Source organism: Geotrypetes seraphini, chromosome 1 (assembly GCF_902459505.1).
Source record: "Geotrypetes seraphini chromosome 1, aGeoSer1.1, whole genome shotgun sequence".
NCBI lineage: Eukaryota > Metazoa > Chordata > Amphibia > Gymnophiona > Dermophiidae > Geotrypetes > Geotrypetes seraphini.
The window spans coordinates 211,437,116-211,453,390 of NC_047084.1; the positions used below are offsets into that span (position 1 = coordinate 211,437,116).

Consider the following 16,275-nt stretch of genomic DNA (forward strand, 5'->3'; position numbering starts at 1 on the left):
TATTCTCTCTGGGAACCCTTCTGCCTCTGCTCTCTAGATCTCAAAGAAGACTACACTCATATATCCATCCTACTTGCTCACAGGAAATATTTCTGCTTCTGCATAGGTCACTGACACTTCCACTTCAAGTCTTGCCTTTCAGATCAGCCTCTGTTTGTCTTGTCTTCACAAAATGTCTGGTGGTAATTGAAGAAACCCTTCGCTCACAGGGGTTTCACATATTTCCTTATTTAGACAATTGGTTAATCAAGGCTTCATCATTGCAATCAGCTCAGCTTGCTATCAATTCAACAGTTCATCTTCTTGAACTTCTATGGTTTGCAGTCAACTACCTGTGACAAGGAAGTGACTTCAGATGTAGAGTCGACGCCAGCGCAAGCAGCAGGTTAGAGATGCTGTTTGCACTGGCAAAAAGTTAAAAAGGTACATGGGCAGAGAAGAGGAGAGGTTCCAGCATCTCCCTCCCTCTCCCCCTGACTATGCCACTGCTCAGGAGTCTCTCATGAGAAACTTTGTCAAAAGCTTTCTGAAAATTTAGATACACTACATCAACTGGCTCACTGTTATCCACATGTTCATTTGCACCTTCAAAGAAATCAAGCAAATTAGTGAGGCAGGACCTCCCTTGGCTGAACCCATGTTGACTCTATCCCATTAAACCATGTTTCTCTACGTATTCCATAATTTTATTTTTTTATAATGGTTTCCACTATTATTCCTGGTACTTAAGTCTGGCTTACTGATTTCTAATTTCCCAGATCACCCCTGGAACCCATTTTAAAAATTGGCATAACATTAGTCACCCTTCAATCTTTAGATACTACAGGCAATTTTAGCAAAAGGCCTATTCCACACAAAACCATCTATCAAGCATCTGTTGCTTGGGATCTTAATGTGGTTCTTTCTGCTCTTATGAAATCTTTTGAGCCACTTACATCTTGCTCTCTCAAATTTCTCACTTGGAAGGTTATGTTCCTCATAGCACTCATGTCTGCATGCTGCATGCTTTGTATTGGATCCTCCCTATACAAGTTTACAAGTTTATTATAAATTTAATTGATCGATTATTCAAAATTCTAAGCGATGTACACATCAATAAAATTACAAAATTTTAGGGAGTAACAAAACAAACAAAAAACAAAACCTTGCAGAACATATTAAAGACTAACGTTACAAACATATTTAAAACAAGAGGAAAGAATGGGAAAAGAAATACAAATTGTTGATAGTAGATAAGACAATTATGGGAAAAAAACAATAGGAAGGGAGAGAACAATGTGCTTCAGGGAAGTTATAGAATGGAATAGAAATGAGGCTCCTAGTCAGGGTAATCCTTCGAACACATCCAAAATTCCTCCCAAATATAGTCTCAGAATTCTTCCTCAACTGATCCATCCTTTTGCCTGTTTTCTTTCTAAAGCTACACTTCCATCCTGGAGAAGCAGTCCTTCACACCTTGTACTGCAAGTGTGCTCTGGCATTACCTGGACTGGACTAAGCCACATAGAATATCCTCCAAGCTCTTTCTCACTTTTGATCCTGGTAGGCTAGTAGCTGCTGTTTCCAAAAGAGCCATCTCCACTTTGCTAAAGGACTATGGGGCCCACTTTAAAAAGAGAAAAATGTCCAAAACGTGGCAAAAAGGGGCAGATGGACTTTTTCTTCCCAAACCCTTCCAATTTGCTATTTTCACAAAACCAATTTTCTAGTCAGATTTCTATGCTGTTCATCTGCAGTTTGTCTAAATCGCAAAGGGGCGTGTTGGAGGTATGGTGTAGGCAGGACTAGAGTGGGTTCATGACTTGAACGTTTTTCTGACATAATCAAACAATTTAGAAAACATCCAGGGCACAAATTGAATGTCTGGGGACCTGTGTTAATTAATTAATTACATTTATTTATTAAATTTTCTATACTGTTCTCCCAGGGGAACTCAATGGTTTTACATGAATTTTTTCAGGTACTGAAGCATTTTTTCCCTGTCTGTCCCGGCAGGCTCACAATCTAATGTACCTGGGGCAATGGGGGATTAAGTGACTTGCCCAGGGTCCCAAGGAGCATTGTGGGTTTGAACTGACAAGCTGTAGCTTTAGCTGTAGCTTTAATCACTGTTACTTTCTATACTGCAATTCCAGAGGCCAAAGCAATCTAAAATCTAAATAAAATAGCACAATTTAAAGGTCAGCACATAATTTAACTGCATAATTTAAAGGTCAGCACATACACAACACTCATGCTAACAGTTATAAGGTTCATACAAACAAGTGTAAGATTTTACCATCGACACAGGGGCCCACTCAGCCACCCCAAAAAAGATCAGCTGAAAGGTAACGAATAAGTGGCAAAAAGGTGCCCTAACTGATCAGATGACCACTTGAGGGATATAAACATGACCCCCACACACACTCCCCCAGTGGTCACTGACCCCTCCTCCTACTCCCCAGAGATGTGAATGAAACAGTACATACCTGTCTGTATGATAGCTTCAGATGTTATAGCCAGTCCTAGTAGAGTAGCAAGCAGATTCCTGGAGAAGCCTAGTGGGCGGTATAGTCAATTGTAGAGATGAGGACTCAGGTTCATACTCCATTCTGATTACTGCGCTTCATCTAAAGCAAGGCAGATGATGGGATGTATCAATAGAAGCTTTGTCAGCAGGAAGCCTGAAGTCATAATGCCATTGTACAGAACCATGGTGAGACCTCATCTGGAATACTGTGTACAATTCTGGAGGCCACATTACCGTAAAGATGTGCTCAGAATCGAGTCGGTTCAACGGATGGCCACCAGGAGGATCTCGGGGCTCAAAGGTCTCTCGTATGAGGAGAGACTAAACAAACTACAGCTCTACACTCTAGAAGAACGTAGGAAGAGGGGAGACATAATTGAGACATTTAAATACATCACAGGACGTATCGAGGTGGAAGATGATATCTTCTTTCTCAGGGGACCCTCTGCCACTAGAGGGCATCCGCTCAAACTCAGGGGCGGGAAATTTCATGGCGACATCAGGAAGTATTTCTTCACAGAAAGAGTGGTTGACCGTTGGAATGAGCTTCCAGCGCAGGTGATCGAGGCCAGCAGCGTGCTGGACTTTAAGAATAAATGGGATACCTATGTGGGATCCCTATTCCCTACGAGGGTCGAACTGAAACATCGGTTGCTAGGTATAGACTTAAGAGGATGGGTCAGCAGACTTGATGGGTCAGCAGACTTGATGGGCTGATCGAGACCTGCATCGTGTTGGACTTTAAGAATAAATGGTATGCCTATAGGGGATCCCTAAGAGGGTCAATCTGAAGAAATAGTCACTAGGTATAGACTTAAGAGGAAGGGTCAGTAGGGTGGGCAGACTTGATGGGCTATAGCCCTTTTCTGCCGTCATCTTCTATGTTTCTATGTTTCTATCTTCTATAATGGGATCTGTGAGCCTTCCAAAACCCACCCAAATCCCACTGTAACTACAGAACATATAAGTGACACCTGCAGTAGGGTTGCCAGACTTTCCTATCAGAAAATCTGGACTCCCCTAGACCCGCCCCTAAGCCCTCCTAGTTCCTCCCATCCTTGCCCTGTAAATGCCCTAGCCCCGCCCCTGCTACATGCTCTTGTCGGTTAGGGAGGAAGTCCACGCATACGTGGACGCCATTAAAAGAAGGACATGTCCGGGGAAATCTGGACGTTTGGTAACCCTAACCTACAGACATAAGAGCTAGTGGTGTGGTGTACAGTTGGGTCCAGTAGGTTTTGGATGGTTCGCCATATGGGGTTTATGGTGAGATGTGTACCTGGGCCTTTTTATGTGAAGTTCACTAAAATGCCCCCTAAGGTGCCCCCCTGCTCTTCTAGGATGTCTGTGCAGCCAATCTACTAAAACTGCTGGCCCCTCCTATATCCTTATGGATGTTTTTTTTTCCCCTGAAAATGGTCAATAAAAATAGATGGACTAAGACATTTAGAAATGGTCATTTTGGGGAAAAAAAAGGATAGATGTTTTGCTGTTTTGAAAAATGCTATTTTTTCTACCCGATTTTTGGGCATACTTCCGAAAACGTCTAAACTTGGACCTAGATGCCATATTGAAAATGATCCTCTGTATCTCTTTCACATACACTAGTCTAGTGTCTCCTCTTCTCTGATCCCTCCAATTCAGTCTCTATCTCTCATCCTGCATTTCTTCACCTCTCTTCCCCTCTCCAATCCACGCTCTCTCCATCTCCCTCTGACTCTGTGTCTTTTCCTCTCCCTCTCTACCACCTCCTCCCCCAGTCCATCAGTACCTTCCCCTCTCACACCCTCCCCAGACCTAAGTCCAGCAGCACCTCATCCTCGCAACCTTCCAAGACCGGCAGCACCTCATCCTTCCAGCCAGCACCTCAGTCTTCCATCCCCCTCCCTATCCTAATTTTCCAGAATTGTTGCTGATTCTGCCTGGAACTGCATACCAATTGCTTGGTTTTAATTATTTTAAGGTATAGGTTCAAGGTTGTTTACTGCATGCTATTATTTTATAATGATCTGCCATGTTCTGTTTGTTGATATACGTATGTCATATTTTGTTTTTGTTATCCACATAGATGTCTGGTATGCGGGCTATAAGTATAATAAATAAATTCAAACACACAGTCTCAGGACCTTTGCTAGGCTGCACTCTGCCTCTGCAGAAACAGAAAGTTGAATCAGAGGAGGTGGGGTGTAGCATAAAGAACACCCCAAAGTTACATGTTTGAATTGCTTCACTGATTTTTGCAAGTTAGGATGGACTGGACGGTAGGGGGGGGGGGAGGAGGAGAGGTGCTGCGGGACTGGAGGGAGAAAGAAAGAGGGATAAAGAGATACGGCACTTGGCTCTGGTGTGCTGCACGAGTACCACATACCCTCTGCTAATGTTTTCCATACCCTTTGAGGCATGCATACCACATGTTGAGAACCTCTGTTCTATAATATAAGTGCACAAATTGCATTTTAATTTAGGTAGGAGATGATGCCGTTAAGCTATTCACTGTTTTGCCCCTCTTTTGTAACATGAATAGAAACAAGCAAAAGATACAATTTCCCACCAATAGTACTTTAGGTCTGTATACTACAAAGAAGAAGATTTCCCAAGAGGGAGGTTTACCACTATGAGCCACTTAAGGAAACATTATTTCTAGCTGACAAGATTTGCAGAGAAAACAGCACCAACCACAATGCTATGAGAACAAACTTAGTGCTGACCAACTTTGTCACAAACAACTCACCCAATTCTTTATTCTGATCAGGGCAGGATTAACCAATAGGCCAAGTAGGCACGTGCCTAGGGCCCGAAATGGTCAGGGGGGCCTGATGAAGGAGGGCAACAACATTATTTTCTCCAAACGGCGATGGGCCCCTCCAGCATTGATCGGCAACGTGAGCCACCCCTCCCCCAATCAGCAACGCGGCCCCCACCATCGACGGAAAGTAAGACAAGCAAGCAACGTGGGTAAGAAAGGCAACGGAAACTGTAATTGTGCAAGTGGTGCTGCTTGCCCAAAGCTTCCCTCTGATGCAACTTCCTGTTTCCGCCTGGGCGCATGGTGGGGTGGGGCGGGGCAGGTGGCCCAGTGTACTTGTGTGCCTAGGGGCCCTCGACGAATTAATCTTGCCCTGATTCTGATACTAATTTTTAAATTCTATTAATGCAAAAGTAGATAAAATAATGACTGTTTCCTGTTGTGCTGGTCCACAATGTCAGCTGCACTATACAGTATCTCACCCAACTATGTCAAAATCTGTCATATAATTGTCAGACTACAGGATGCCTGGAAGACAGAGGATAAATTTCACAGTTTTATTTCAGTGTCAACATTTTAAACTTAATATTTTCATTTCAATAGGGCTCAGAATGAAAACTTAAATACATCTAAAAACCCACCCAAGTCGGCACTTGGACGATCTAAAAGACAGGCCATCCAAGTGCCAATAATTGAAATGGCTTTTTAGAGGTATCCAAGAACTGTGACCAGGGACTGTGAATCCTACTGTGCACCCAGAGCTGAAAGGTGCAGTTTTAGAGGAGTGGTTAGGGTGGGATGTGGGCCGACCTAGACTTAGTCATTCTGCAGGCATAATCAAAGGTTTGATGAGATTGCCTAGACAGAAATTATACGTTGTGAGTTAGACGATGTATAGACAGGTATAAGGGCCCAAAAGGTATCCAAAGTGATCAGATAACCAAAGGGGCCCCCCCCCCCCCACTCCCGAGGTTCACCGATCCCATTGCACCCCCCACAAAGTTCAGAATAAAAACATACATACCTGCCTCTGGAACATCAGCACCTGGCATAGAACAGCCTAGTAGAGTTGCACAGAGGTGGCTTAAATAATCTGGGAGGTGGGCTAGTGAACCATAAAGAGGAGGACCCAGACCCATAAGCCACTCTAACCACTGTATTCATGGTGGAAAATGTGAAGCCCACCAAAATGCCCCCAAACCCTACTCTAATGCCATATAGGTGCCACCTGCAGCCACAAGGGCTATTGGGGTTGTAGACAGGTGGGTATAGTAGGTTTTGGGGATTTTTTGGAGGGCTCACCATAACCTATAAGGGAGTTCTGGCGAGATGTTTATATGGCACCCTTTTTATGAAGTTCACAGCAATGTACTGTAAGGTGCCCCCCTGCTCTGTTGCCATGTCTGGGTGGCCAGACCATCACAATGCTGGCCCCTCCCACATTCAAATGGTCTTGTTCTAGATGTTTCAGACTTGGACAAATTTTTAGTCAATAATTTGGTATAAAGATAGATATAGTGGCGGTCTGGACGATCAAATGCTTGGACGTATAGATAGACGATTTTCAGAAAAAAAATATTTTAGATGTACTTATCGAGAATGAACATTTTGCCACTGCTGACTTTGGGTGACTAACACCATACGTTCAAATTGGACTTAGACATTTCTTTTGATTATGCTCCTCAATGTGTTTATTTTTTCAGAGGAGTACATTTTGCTTTCCCTAATAGAAGAATTGCCCTATTTGTGTTTTGGAATGCTTTGTGGCTTCCTTGATTTGCTATAATTCATAGCGTTACACTTTGTACTTCTGTTATCTAACCTTGGCAATTTGCATTAAGTGATAATGCTATCAGCATCTGCTTAAAACACTCGCAGTAAAGAATACACCAAATATCATATTATATTATTAGCAACTGTATTATTCCTTTCATCAGGCTCAATTGACTCTCACTCGGGACTTGAAAAACTTTCTGAGGAAACATTATTTGTTGGTGTGTGCAAACAAAGGGCTTCCTTTACAAATGGTGATAAAAGTTTCTACCACAGGCTGTGAGGTAATTGCTCCAATGATCATAGGAATTCTATGAGCATTGGAGCATTTACCTCACTGGTCTATGGTAGAAACCTCTACTGGCGTTTAGTAAAACCCAGCGAAAGTTAATTGTATGCTATAGTTTTGAAAAGACAAACAAGAGGTCTTTTGCAGTCACAACAATCTAAAAAAAAAAAAAATTTTAAATGGCGTTTTAAATGTGCCACAAATTACATCATAAATCTGATTTTGCATGCAGCATCTAGGTTGCTCTTGTTTTACTCATATTTATTTTATTTTGATTTTTTTAAAATTATTATTAACTGCTTTTTCATGATGAAATTCACCCAAAACGGTTTAAAATACACTGAATAATAATCAGGTACTCTTAATATATCACCTATTCTGATCCCCCCCCCCCACACACACACACACTGGTTGCCTATAGAATAGAAGGTAAAAATGTAAATCTTAACAATGGTTTTCAAAATTTTGAGAAAGAGTCTTTACAATAATTGCTGCAGGATTACATTTCTGTCAACACTAGCAACTATTAAGGCCGGCCAATAAGAATCTGTTGGCAGTTTTCTTTTCAAGCACTATGGGCTCCTTTTACGAAGGTGTGCTAGCGGTTTTAGCATGCGCTTAGCGTGCACTACAATGCCATGTGTGCTAGATGCTAATGCCTCCATAGAGCTAGCAAGGGGACCCCCTCTGGGGATTCAGACAGGTCTTGACCTGTTTGGGCCGCCGCGGGAGCGGACTGCTGGGCAGGATGGACCTGTGGTCTGACCCGGCGGAGGCACTGCTTATGTTCTTATGTTCTTATTAGTTTTTCCACGTAGCGTGGGGGTTAACACGCGTTAATTTTCAGCGCGTGCTAAAAACGCTACCGCAGCTTAGTTAAAGGAGCCCTATGTTTAGAAGAATATTGCTCTTCAATATTTAACATAGCTACTCCACAATTATGGAAATTTGTTCCCATCAAGCTTGAGAGAAATTAAAAATGTTGATTGCTTTAAAAGAGCCCTAAAGACCTCTCTTTTCATCCTGATTTATGATGGAGTTTAGTTTCATGTTATCTAATCTGGTATAAATTAATATAATTTATCTGGTACGTGCGCTAAAACGCTTTGCGCACCTTCGTAAAAGGAGCCATTGGGGTTTTAAACATGAAACTACATGTATAAGAGTCAGATATTACAAATCTGGGCACCCAGAAAAAGTCATTTAAGATGCCAAGCATAAAAAATCTTTTATTAAAAAAATTTAGTATAATTTTAAAATGCCACAGAGGTACAGTATGCACACTTGTCCCCTTAGCCATTCATGCAAACCCCATATACAAATAATCTGTTAACTGGCATATCTGCCTTGGAGCAGGTGTAACTGCCAATGTACAGCTTTTTAAAAATATGTGTTTATTGTCATTCTATAATTGGAAATAGTGTACAGGCCCATCTAAAAAATGCATACAACGTGCTGTGTTTCATATTGTGCAAGCTGCGGATCACCATGTGTAATTAGCAGCTATTTTAAATAACCATTTACCGCATATACCCGAATGTAAGCCAACCCGAAAATAAATTGAGGTAACTTTTTCCCAAAAGAGGAGGAAAAAAGGTTGACTCAAATATAAATGAGGGGGGGGGAGTAATATTTAAGAGCTCTGCCCTGCCGTGCCAGGCTCTGCACCCAGGCCCCCCTCCCTCCTTTCCTGTCCATACCCTAAGAGCATAAGAACATAAGAATAGCCTTACTGGGTCAGACCAATGGTACATCAAGCCCAGTAGCCTGTTCTCACGGTGGCCAATTCAGGTCACCAGTACTTAGCCAAAATTCAAGGAGTAGCAACATTCCATGCTACTAATCCAGAGCAAGCAGTGGCTTCCCCCATGTCTTTCTCACTGGGCCTGCCATGTCTTTCTCACTGGGCCTGCCATAAGACCTGGTGGGCCAGGACAGCAGGGATCCCTCCAGCCTCCCGTCTCAGCTGACTGTGACAACATTTACCTCCCATCTGCCTCCCCAGCATACCTTTCAATTCCCTGATAGTCCAGCAGTGGGCTGGAACAGGAGTGATCTTCCTGCACTCCTGCCCCGTGCAGAGCTGCTAGCTGGTGGCTGCCGTGAGTTCTCACAGGACTCATTAGAACTCACAGCAGTCAATCAGCTAGCAGCTTTGCATGGGGCAGGAGTGCAGGAAGATTGCTCATGTCTCAGCCCACCACTGGACCAACAGAGAAATGAAAGGTACGTGGGGGAGGCGGGAGGGAGGTAAAAGTTGTCACAGTCGGCTGGGACAGGATGCGGGAGGGATCTCTCCTGTCCCGGCTCTCCAGTGGATCACCAGGGAACTGAAAGATAGGTGAGGGAGGTAGGAGGAAGATAAAAGTTGTCACAGTCAGCTGATATAGGAGGCAGGAGGGATCCCTCCTGTCCCGGCTCACTGCTAGACTACCAGGTCTTAAGGCAGGCCTTGAGGAGGTCTGCAACAGGTATAGGAAGGGGTGGGGGGGGGCGCTCACCTGAATATAACCCAAGACCCCTATTTATGGGTCTCAAGTATACAGTATTTGGGTCTGGCACAGACAAGTACTATCCTATAAGATTTGAAGATTGGTTGTCTCAGAGTAGGGAAGCTTCCGTGTGTGCGGATCGCCGGACTCGATGGACCATGGGTCTGATCCGGAGATGGCAGTTCTTATGTTCTTATGTTCTTCCTCCTAGCTGCTGCTTTCAAGGAAATGGAAAAGGCTGGGGCCTTGATCATCTGTGCATGTCAACACTTCCAGGAGGAACGGGCTTAGTAAATTACAGCTAGGGCTGCTATGTTGGAGATGGCAATGGTAGGGTAGGAGCAACTGGAGATTGCTCCTGCTTAGAGACCACTAGACTACCAGGTACAGAGCTCCTGGGCCTACTAAGATGGTGGGGACCATTTCGGGACTGGAGGGATGTAATTGGAGGATGGGGGATATAATTGGGAGGGAGGGGGGGGTTGAATGACTCCAGCTCCTTTAGGTTCTGGTCTGGAAACTTTGAGCCATGGCTTTTGAGGCCTGATTCTCCTGGCATGATAACCCTAGCTTTAGGCTGGAGTTAGCTTAGCATCATTTTATGTCCATAATATATACAAGATTGGCCAAAATGACTCCTTCCTGCAACTGAGCAACTTAACTGCTCTAGAACTTGGGGCTTCTTTTACTAAGCTGCGCTAGCAGTTTTAGCGCGCACTTTGTGCGCGCTCTAGACGCTAACGCCTCCATTGAGCTGGCATTAGTTTTTTTCGCGTAGTGCGCTCTAATCTGCAGCGTGTGCTAAAAACGCTATCACAGCTTAGTAAATGGAGCCCTTGATCCAGAGACCCAGATGATATGAATAAGCTTAAAAATGCATTAATATATCACAATTTTGAGCATGATTGAAAATAAAAATTGCACTCTGACAATTTTAAAGGTCCTTTTCATCTATTGAATAGTTAAAATCTGAACATTATTCATGTTCACATTTACTGTATTATTTCAAAACTATTTCTTGAAAAAGAAAATCATGAGACAAGAACAGAAGAGGACTTCCAGGCCCTGAGGATGTTAGTAAGACTCACAATGTGACTTTTACAGTTATGCAAATCCTAAATATCTATGAGAAATCTTACCCAGAAGTGCAAAAGCAGTGACAACAAAAAAGATTGGACAGTCTGAGCCATGGAAATGGCTCTATTTCATTTTCTATCTCTCCCACAGTTGTGGACAGTAGTTATTATCATATGCTTAAAACTCAGTTCTGGCCTGGGTGTCTTAACCACATGTTTCCTGTTCATGTACAACAGATCATCTCAATGTTGTTTTCGAAAAGAATATACACAAGCATACTGGACTGTATCTGACAAGATGTTTTCTAGTTGATTTGGGGGTTCATTTTCAAAACACTTAGACACACAAAGTAACATAGAGGTCATATGTGGGGGAGAGTGTGGCACAGTGGTTAAAGCTACAGCCTAAGCACCCTGAGGTTGTGGGTTCAAACCCACGCTACTCCTTGTAACCCTGGGCAAGTCACTTAATCCCCCCATTGCCCCAAGAACATTAGACAGAGTGTCAGAGACAGGGGAAAAAATGCTTGAGTACCTGAATAAATTCATGTAAACTGAGTTTCCGTGGAAGAATGGTATAGAAAATTGAATAAATAAATAAATGTGCCTATGTTAATACTGCATTATCCAGCTAACATGTTAACCATAATGCAAGCTTGTCCACTCTCCCCATGACACTATTACTACATCATAATCTCATTATAACGGACTCGCTTAAAACGGAATATCATCTACAGTGGACAAGGTCTGCTGGTCCTGGCTATGCGCCTTTACGAACATGCAGAAAAGCACTGCATATAGCGGACTCGTGTATAACAGAATTTCACATATAATGGACAAACAATTTGGTCCCCAGAGCCGCTTTTAGCTGTAGTTTTGTTCGGCTATAATGGACATGCAGGCTCTGCCTACAAGGCGTGTGGTGTGCCGGTGATACAGTATCAAAATGCTGGTGCGGGTGCCGGAAGTGACATCAGAGAGATTGCTGACACAGAGAGCAACCTCACCCCTGGGAAGACAAGGGCTTGCGCACGGCAAGGAGAGGAGCAGAGGGGGCAGAGAGGAGGAGGGGTGCCATTCCCTTAGCAAAACGGCACCTAGGGTGGGCTGCCCCCTCTTGCCTCCCTTACTACGCCACTGCTCTAGTGTCATTGTTGACCCCCCCTTCTAAAACAGTATTTTAAAAAAATAATTAATGTGCTTCTCCCACAAAAATGACAAAATGTTGCAAAATGCATTAGTGCTAAAGTCTTGTTAAGCATTTAGGACCAGATTCTGTAATGGGCGCCTAAAAAGATAGGTGCCTATTGCATGTCATTCACACTTAGGCACCCATTAGAGAATTGTGCTTAGTGACGCAAAACTTAAAATTTAGGCGCCTGTAATATATGCCAGAGCTGATGGCGGATCTTTTCAAATGGGTTTGCTCCTTGAAAAAGCTATCTCTGCGAAACACATATTCATGTTGGAGCCCCGGAACAGCTTTTAAGAATAAGCTAAGATAAGTGAACTACTCAGTTTTATATATAGTTTTATATAACTTTTTATACTGTATATATATATATAATTTTGTCATTTTTGTGGGAGAAGCACATTAATTATTTTTTTAAAATACTGTTTTAGAAGGGGGGGTCAACAATGACACTAGAGCAGTGGCGTAGTAAGGGAGGCATATATATATATATATATATATATATATATATACATATATATATATGTATATATATATATATATATATATGTATATATATATATATATATATATACATATATATATATATATATATACAGTATAAAAAGTTAAAAGTAAAAAACGAAAGAAATGACATATTGGGTGAAGTGGAGGTTTGACCAGTGAGGAGGCTAGCTACGGGATACCTGAACTGGAATGAAATATTATGTTCAGTTGTAGCCACTGAGGTCTTACTCCAATTAAATACTAATTAAGTTATGAATGAGCATTTGCTTTTTATTATATGTTGACAATTATTTTGATAAGAAGATTTAGTGGAGGTCAGAATTATTAATGAATAAATAAAAGAAAAAAATAAAGAACATAAGAAGCGCCATCCCCGGATCAGACCTTCGGTCCATCAAGTCCAGTGATCTGCACACGCGGAGGCCCTGTCAGGTGTACACCTGGCATAATTTTTAGTCACTAAAACAATTAACCCCCGTGGTATTATTATTCAAAATTACAGAAGTACACCAAAAGTATACGACACTACTCAACAAAAACAAAATAGAACAATTAAGTTATAACAATAAAAAAGTTAAAATAATAAAGTTAAAATAAGGTAGTTGAATTTAAAATTTTAGTTCTTGGCCGATGACTGGAGTATGTAGGAGCATAACTACGCTGACTTTTCGGTTGTGATTGGGCAGCTGTACGTAGGCTTCGATTCTGAGGCCTGTGTAATGTATTACACTTCTCCTGTTGAGTAGTGTGGTATACTTTTTGTGTACTTCTGTAATTTTTAGTCACCCATATCCTTCTATGCCTCTCGTAAGGAGATGTGCATCTAGTTTGCTTTTGAATCCTAGGAATTTATTTACTAATCTTTATGATTGGGAAGTATAGTAAAACCTTGGATTGCAAGTAACTTGATTTGCAAGTGTTTTGCAAGACAAGCAAAACATTTTACTAAATTTTAACTTGATATACAAGCAATGTCTTGCAATACAAGTACATACAGTATACACACATCACAACTGAGCCGATGGTTTTTCTCTCTCTGACACCTCAAGAGTGTAGTGACTGTTCTTTTTTTTTTTTTTTTTTTTAGCCATTGTTTCATTTTATTGGTCTTTCTTGAAAAGTTTAGGTACAGCTCTATTCAAACCACTCCTCCATTCAGAGGAAAGGCATGTTGGAAAGAATTTGATGAGCCACGTTCCACATACTTTCCTTACTGTCATCCAGCTTCCAGGCAAACTCGATGTGGATATTCTGAAGATTTAGCTGGAGCAGTGGCTCTCCAAGCTTGTGGTGTCTGTCCAGGTTTTCAACAATATCCACAGTGAATATGAAACAAATGTTTACATACAATGCATGCTAACCCTTTATTAAGGATATCTTAGAGGTTTTAATCCTATTCGTTCATCTCATCAGTTAACACACTAAACAGATTAAACGCTCAAATGGACTAACACTTAAATACCCATAATGGCCATAGTTATTTTTATATGACACCAGCGAGATCAGCACCATGATCAGCACCAAGATCAGCTCATGCTCCAGCACCAATGGCATCTCCACCTTCTGCAGTGGCTCCAGCTGGTACAGCACCAAGGCAATCTAGCCTGATGGCACAGATGGCCACAACAGCAGCTGGAGTGGCAGTAGGCTCAGCTGTGGGTCACACACTAGGCCATGCCATTACAGGAGGCTTTGGAGGAGGCAGTTCTGAACCTGCAAGACCAGATGTCACTTATCTGGAACCAGATCCAGCCCAACCAGTGTACCAGCAGCAATCCCAGTACAGCCCTTGTCAGTATGAAATGAAACAATTCTTAGAGTGCGCACAGAACCAGAGTGACCTCAAACTATGTGAGGGATTCAGTGAGGTGCTGAAACAATGCAGACTTGCAAATGGTTTGTCTTAAAGTTCCTCAGAAGAAACTATAGAAGACATTTCAGAAAATCCAGTTTTAGCTCAAATGTTTAAAATTCTTCTTGAAAATAAACATTACCATTTAGTCCATATTATCAGTTGCAGTGAGATGGAGAGGAATTACAATCAAAGTATTGTATACTGAAGCCATAGGCAACATATGTTTCTGCAGCAGCAGTTAAGATTCAAAATGGAGGTTGTGACCAAAAAGTCAGTCATATAAAAATAACTGTAGTGACTGTTCTAAACAAGCCAAGTCTTGCAATATGAGTACATACAGTATACACGCATCGCATCATCACAACTGAGCCAATGGTTCTTCACTCTCTGATGCTGCAGGAGTGTAGTGACTGTTCTAAACAAGCCAAGTCTTGCAATATGAGTACATACAGTATACACGCATCGCATCATCACAACTGAGCCAATGGTTCTTCACTCTCTGATGCTGCAGGAGTGTAGTGACTGTTCTAAACAAGCCAAGTCTTGCAATATGAGTACATACAGTATACACGCATCGCATCATCACAACTGAGCCAATGGTTCTTCACCCTCTGACGCTGCAGGAGTGAAGTGACTGTTCTAAATGAGCGAGGTCTTGCAATACAAGTACGCATAGTATTTTGTATTAAAGTTTTTGGGTTGTGAAACGAATCGTCCTAGTTCCCATTATTTCTTATGTGGAAATTTGCTTTGATATACAAGTGCTTTGGATTACAAGCATGCTTCTGGAACGAATTATGTTTGTAAACCAAGGTTCTACTGTACTGTGCTTTGGATTTATTTATTTATTTAAAAATTTATATACCACATATAACTATGCGGTTTACACATTACATACATATTATCCTGTTCTCCCTATGAGCACTACAAATGTAACACAAACAGACAAACTGGACATCTCTCCCCCCACCCCCCGATAGATAACAGAATTCCAAGACAGCATAAATAGGCATTATCAGGTCAAGTTTCAACAATAGAAATACAGGAAGACCTTCAATGTTAAATTCATATCAGAATATTCTTGATGCTTTAAGGTTTTAAAAGCTTACATTATTGTTACCTAAGTCCTTTAGAAAATTGCCTAGCAGTGCCTGAGTCTTTCTCTACCCATAAACATGCCTGCTTTGGTGTTAGGTGCTACTAGGCATCATGTGATAGGCGCCTATCATTTGTAGAATCATACCTAAGAGGATAGGTACCTGTTTCCCCAATTAATTTTTTTTTTCAATTCTGAGCTTGTTAAAGCTCATAATTGAAGCCGTTACTAATTAACACTCCCCTCCCTTTTATAAAACCATGGTAGTGCCTGCTACACAACAAATGCTCCGACCCCCATTAAATCCCTATGGGCATCGGAGTGATTACCACAGCAGCAGCCACTACTGCGGTGTTGCAAAAGGAGCCCTAAGTTTGGTACCTAAATTTGGGCACCTATTTATTTAGATGCCTTACTTTAGGTGCCTCTTGTAGAATTTTCCCCTTTAATTCCCTTTAATAAAAGGGCCCCTTTGTAAACTAGAGTCTGGAGTGGGTTGTTTTGCATTTAAATAGCAAATCATTGGGCATTCTTAGTGATTTTTTTAAATGTAGTCACCCTTAATTAAAAAAAAAAAAGTGTGTCAAAACATGGAAGCTTGTAAACACATGATGATGAAGTATACAACTGCAAATTGACTGTCATGACACATTTGTGTCAAAATAAAGCATTGAACTTCAGCTTCAGAATGTACCTGTGCTTCTTTAGATTTTAGGGGGCTTTTATGGCCTCAAAACATG

The 16,275-nt window shown here is 41.8% G+C and overlaps 1 protein-coding gene across 1 annotated transcript; it reads left to right on the forward strand.

Moving 5' to 3' along the window:
• Positions 1-14,128: 14,128 nt before the first annotated feature.
• LOC117346265 (coiled-coil-helix-coiled-coil-helix domain-containing protein 2-like) lies at positions 14,129-14,589 on the forward strand. The gene has a single exon (XM_033916081.1). It carries the CDS (start codon positions 14,132-14,134, stop codon positions 14,489-14,491), a length of 360 nt encoding a protein of 119 aa, XP_033771972.1. The 5' UTR covers positions 14,129-14,131; the 3' UTR covers positions 14,492-14,589.
• Positions 14,590-16,275: the final 1,686 nt, after the last annotated feature.

Coding starts and splice junctions, on each gene's coding strand:
- LOC117346265 (XM_033916081.1), top strand. CDS start 14,132: ATGGCATCTCCACCTTCTGCAGTGGCTCCAGCTGGTACAGCACCAAGG.